Here is a 5,696-nt window from a genome sequence, read left to right as displayed (position 1 = left end):
TTTTTTTGCTTTGGCATGTCTGCTCTATTTTGGCAGGGATGGAAAAGTCAGGAATTGGAGTATGAGTTGGCCTGTCCGTCGCGTCTCTCCAGTCAGCTGACTCATGCAAACAAGGCACGACTTATTCATGCTTCTGCTCTTGGCTCATCAGCTCTCTGGACCGACTGGTTCACCCACCTCCTGGTGTTCTTTGTCAAGTTCCAGCAGCGAATAGAGGCTGGGTAATTTTGGGACCTTTGGACCTCTGTGACGCTCAGAATCGCAGCCCATGACCTCTGCTTTGCTGCAGTGGTTCGGTTTCAAAATAGCAGGAAGAGCATGGGAAGGGCCAGGAGGAAGACACGTTGCAGGACTTTTGTTCAGCAGCCCTTGCCAGATCCCTTGGGAGAGCCCTGGTCAGAGCAGGGGTGGCCTGCCCCCCTGCCGGTATGGAGGAGAGGCAAGAGCCTGCATCCATTCGTGCTTACATTAGTTGTGTCAGGCTCTGGACAGTCACCCTAGGGGTCTTCTTTTCCATTTTCCCCTTCCCAGTGGTCTCTGCGAATCAGACAGCTTGGAGGTGGGTGCTGGAGAGTAAAGGCAACACATTTGGATGCGTGGGAGGCAGAGGAAAGAAGCCAGGTTAGTGCTCATGGGAGGGAGCCTTCTCTTTACCAGGCTTTGCAGGGTCCTTCCAGGTAGTACAGTATGGTGTTTATCCCCACTCAGATTTGGGCTAAAGTTACATCTCCTAGAGCTTTGCTCAGACTCGGGGCTCGCCTGTAACTGTGGGAAGAAATCTGAAGCACCCTTCCTCTCAATGTGAGTGTACAGCAGCGAGGTTGGGGGTTGGCATCGAGGCTGGGGGTTGGCATTGTGGCATCGTTGCATGGTGGGGATGGATAGCTCCATCAGCCCTCTTTGTTCCTCTCCAAAGGAAGCCTCCTGATTTAATTAAAGCCTGTAGGGTGCCAGCCACAGCCTTGTTCTTCACACCCAGCAGGGGCACCTGGAGAAATTTGTTTTTTACTATCAGAAGGAGGATTAAACTAGTCTCTGAGTGAATTTCCTCCCCCTCATTTCTTGGGGGGTTTAAATTCCTCCAGCTGACTGTGCCACGTAACAGCACTTTGCTGCAGGGGGTCCAGCTTGCATTCGAAGCTCGTTCTGGCTCTGCACAGTCTCCTAGGCAGAAAGTTAGTGGGTGGCTGAGTGGGAAAAACTCCAGTTTTGGACTGCACAGGGCTAGACCCACCCTTCCAAATGCATTGCATAATAAAGGCGGTGTTCGTCTCCATCAGCACTTGGTGCCCAGGGTCTCTGCGCTGCTAGCTCACGTGACTAGCCCCTGGTCAGCTCCGAGGATGGCAGCGCAGTTATCTAGTCGGCTCACGCTGCTGGGTGCGGGCTGCAGGAAGGGTCACCTTGCAACTGAGAATGACCTGCGTCTGCTCTGCTCTGCTCCCCTTTGCCCGTCGGTGTAAGGAAAGGAAAAGGCCGGAGACTGGTAGTGTTTCCTCTCTTCTCTTCCCTCCCTGTCACCCTGGAGAAAAACCTTTGTAGCTTCTTTAGTGAAAAAATATTTTTTCCCTTTTGTTCCCAGTTCAGGAGTTGGCCTGGCGAAGTGTGTGCTGGGGGTACTGAGCAACAAACCAGAGTCTCCTAGAAAAAGTAAAAGGTCAGGCTCTTGTTGCCTACTGCTTGCGAGCAGATAGGGATGGTTATTTCCATGCAAACGCCCTGTGTGGCATGGTAGAGCTGATCAGCAGAATGCTTTTAAAGAAATAACTACACTCGCCCATTGTGCCCCAGCCTAATTCAACTAGCAGCAGCTTTCTAGGCTTGTGCTTTCCCTGGTTCTCCGTTTCCCAGGAGCAGGGATTAAAGATTTGCTTACTACTGCTTTGCTCTTCTCTCTGCGGAAGGAGACTTCTGACTTGAGGTGAGCAGTTGCAGCTTTGTGAAGCCGAACAGCCAGATGTTCCTGTATGATCAGGACCACCATGTTCCACGGGTGCCCCGGGCTCCCCCACGGCAAGTATAGCCTGGGTCTGAGAGTCCTGTTGGATGAGCAGCAAAAGCCTCGGTCCCCCACATGCAGTCTGTAACGTCTGTGAATAAATACAGCAACCTCTGTCTGCTGCAGCCCCTTCTGTACATCCTCAAAGCAGTTCACTTCCCATTCCTGCAGTTAGGCCTGTAAATGCTCTTTCCTTATTTCTGTTTTTATTGAACTATTCATAGTTTCATAGTTGTTAGGGGCTTGAAGGGACCTTACAGAGCATTGGGTCCAGCCCCCCTGCACGTCATGGAGCCCTGTGCTGTCTCTGCAGCTGAGGGTTTGAAAACCGTTCCAAAAAGATAACTGCTGTAGGGAGGAAAAGACATACAACTCCTCCTTCCATATTTTTCTGCTAGTCCTGAGTGTGCTCTGATTTGCCAATGTTTAGCACCTCTGTATCTGAACATACCCTTGCAGGCTGGTGCTGGTAACCTTTGAAGAGGGGCATTATCTGGCTTCTCTTCCCTGCCTCTTTTGGGGTGTGGGAATGGGGATTCTCTGCTACTTTCGGGGTGGGAGGGTAGAAATGGGGATCCTCAGCTCTGATCATTTGTCTTCCCAAGAGGAGCTGAATCCTCTAAGGCAGAACTCACTGTGCAGGACAGTGTCACTAAATCCTCTATAGTGACCGTGCTTGACACAGGGCATGGGGGTAGAGGGTGGTGCAGAGACAGCAGGCTTGTGTTCCCTTTGTCACTTGAGCTCTGCACGCTGCTTCCCCTGGGGTCTCCATGCCTGGCAGCTCAAAACCATTCCTGTTTTGAGTCTGGATTGCAGGGAAGGAGACTTTTAGATAGATTTAATTCTGTAAAAGATGCCTTTCTGTCTGGACAGTCAAAGGGAGCTCTGCTTCTAGTGCCTCATCCAAGCCTTCACCTTGGAGCAGATGCCACAGGCTTTTGGATAAATAGTCTTGCAGGGTTGGCTAAAGTTTGTGCAGACTTCTGTCTTCTCTTGAAAAAGCAGGAGGATGGCAGGGACCAAACACTTGGCTCAAACTCCTACAGCAGCAGGGCTAGTGACTCTCCCAGTGACAGTTGCAAGGACTTGTTATCTGTCACTCCAGGAGGTCTTACTTCCTTCTACAGCCAATTCTGCTAATTTGCTGAGAGGCTTTGGGTAAACTGCTTCTCCTGGGTGCCTGAGTGTCTGTCAGTGAGATGGGATTGGGGATTTTGGAGTATTTTGTTGAATTGGGGATTTGTCGAAGCCGTCTTCCTCCTATCAGCAGTTCACCATCTCGCCCCATTTCTCCCTGCTGGGGTTTTTTGTGCCGCTTTTCCCCCAACAGTTCCTCTCATTGTCTGGGACATAATTTATCCAGGGTGTGATGAGAGAATGGGCAGAGGTAGGGGTCTTTTGGAGTGGATGCCATCAGCCAGCTTTTGAGCTCTGCAGAATGGTAGAGCTGCTTGAAACTGTGATTTGCAAAGTCTCTACCAATTTCACTTTTTCCAGTTCTTCCCTCCCCGGCCAAAAAATCCCCACCAGTTTTGGCCATTGATGCTGGGGACATTCCCTGAAGCGCTGGAATTCAGGGATGCAGCTTTGCAAAGCTCCTCTCCATCCCACGAACAGAGCGGCACCATGCGACTAGTCCAGCTCGCATGGCCTCGTATCAGAAAATACATTCAGACATTCCAGTGGGCAACACTACTGGGAGCAATCCCCAGGCGCTCAGCTGTCAGGAGTCCCACTTGCATACAATGGATTTCCCCTGGCATGGCACCATGCAGCTATGCCTGCCAAGTGTGGTGCGTCTAGAGCTCTGCCCAGCTTGCAAGGCCACTTGTCCAGTTACATGGCACGGTTTTGTCTGTGGAGTGGAACAGAGCTTTCAATTGCTGAGTCCATAAGGGGAGCAGGTGCTGAGCAGCATTGCAACACCCTAAGTCTAAGCCACGTTAGGCATACCTGGGGCTGCCTTTGGGGGAAGAAAAGCCTGATCGGAGTCCTCATGGAAAAGCTCCTGGCGAGACTGACCCTTTCTCCATTGCGTGCTGTCTCTGCAGCTGGTCAGCGAGAAGGTTGGAGGAGCTGAAGGGACCAAGCTTGACGATGACTTCAAAGAAATGGAAAAGGTGAGATGGGAACAGCCTGGTTCCCTGGGCCCCTTTCATGCATACAGCCTGTGTCCTGACTGAATGTCACTGTTTTGGGTTGTCTTTCTCCTGCAGAAAGTGGACCTCACCAGCAAGGCGGTCACAGAAGTGCTGGCCAGAACTATCGAATACCTGCAGCCCAACCCAGGTAAGCCCCTGCGGTCAGCTCTGTCCTGCTAGCTTCGTCACGTAGGAGCAGGGTGAGGACTTTGGTTTGTATGCATTGATGCCATCTGGTGACACGCTAGCTTAGCTTGTTCTCGACTGGTTGAGCAGGTGGAGCGTCCACTGGTGCCACGTGTACCCAGTAGCTGATGCAAGCATCTTGAAGTTGTGACCATGGCCATCACTTCTCCCCATCCCCCTCCATTATACTTTTTCAAGGGCAGTCTGAGCCCTGTGGCACTTTCTGCAAGTCCAGGAAATCTACTCAGCTATAGAATATTCCCCATTTCCTCAGATTAGAGATTCCCTGAATGAGGCCTCCTGAGACAGGGATGCCTAGAAATGGAAAGCTGTCTTCTGGGATGAGGGAGGGGACCCTGCAGTTGTCATTTCTTCTGGAGCCTGCTGGCCTTCCTGCATACTTCCAGGCAGCTTGTTTAACAATACGCTCCCGGGATTGCAGGAGGGCTGAGGAGCTCCTCTTGGACTTGGCTGGCGAGCTCAGCTGAGCTATTTTCTGCCTGCTATTTTAGAAGGAATCTTTTTTATAGCGAGCTATTATTTCTGGGAGATTGAGACAATAGGTTTTCTTGGCTACTGGAGTAATTTTAAGGGGGGTTGGGGGGAATAGTTGGCAGTGGTCTGTGTGTGCTGGTGAGGCCAAGCTAATTGCAAACACAGATGTGGCTGTTTCTTCACGCCAGCTTCCAGAGCCAAGCTCACGATGCTCAACACCATGTCGAAGATCCGTGGGCAGGTGAAGAACCCCGGTTACCCGCAGTCAGAGGGGCTTCTGGGGGAGTGCATGATCCGATATGGCAAAGAGCTGGGCGACGACTCCAACTTTGGTGAGTGTCTCTGAGCTGATCTGTGTGGCTGGTTGGCATGGACAGCAGTTGCTAAGGACTCCACTGCCTTTGTAGAGTTCCCTTTAAACCTCCTTGCCAACCTCTGACAGAGCAGAGGGTCAGATATGGGAAAGAACGAAGCTGACCTGTTGTTCTGCAAGTGGGGAAACTACAGTTCAACTAGGAGTAGGGAGATGGTGGAAATGCTTAAAGGCACTGCAGTCAGTAGAGGTCATGTTACATTAACTAGTCCCTTAAACTGGCTCTGGCTGTTCTTCTCCTACTCTGACCTGGTTTAACTACGTTTTCTAAATCAGATCAGCTCCATCTCTTGTGCCAAACAAGCTCTTGAGCTAGAGACTTGTTGCAGTCTTGGGAAAATGAAATTCTGTCATTCAGATCAGATGTATATCTGCCCAAGTTCTAGTTCAGGGCCTGAACTTGTATGGTGTAAGTGCCTGTGCTCCCAAAGCAGGAAGCTCTTGGCACCAGGTAGGGTTAGGCCGTGTTTGCAGGTGTGTTGCTTGTGGGTGGGATCTA

The 5,696-nt window shown here is 51.1% G+C and overlaps 1 protein-coding gene across 3 annotated transcripts in view; it reads left to right on the top strand.

Moving 5' to 3' along the window:
- The window catches only part of SH3GL1 (SH3 domain containing GRB2 like 1, endophilin A2), a 56,080-nt gene that overhangs the window by 34,397 nt on the left and 15,987 nt on the right, over window positions 1-5,696 (top strand). For all 3 annotated transcript variants that reach the window (XM_019513403.1, XM_019513405.1, XM_019513406.1), the window contains exons 2-4: window positions 4,054-4,122; window positions 4,219-4,291; window positions 5,013-5,156. In XM_019513403.1, the coding sequence (XP_019368948.1) occupies window positions 4,054-4,122; window positions 4,219-4,291; window positions 5,013-5,156 (286 nt within the window). The remainder of the gene's footprint in view (window positions 1-4,053; window positions 4,123-4,218; window positions 4,292-5,012; window positions 5,157-5,696) is intronic.

The sequence above is a fragment of the Gavialis gangeticus genome, unplaced genomic scaffold (assembly GCF_001723915.1).
Source record: "Gavialis gangeticus isolate Ggan-Ray unplaced genomic scaffold, GavGan_comp1, whole genome shotgun sequence".
In the NCBI taxonomy this organism is placed as follows: Eukaryota; Metazoa; Chordata; order Crocodylia; family Gavialidae; genus Gavialis; species Gavialis gangeticus.
The sequence above is the reverse complement of the archived record's forward strand: the minus strand, read 5'-3'. Positions and strand labels throughout refer to the sequence as shown.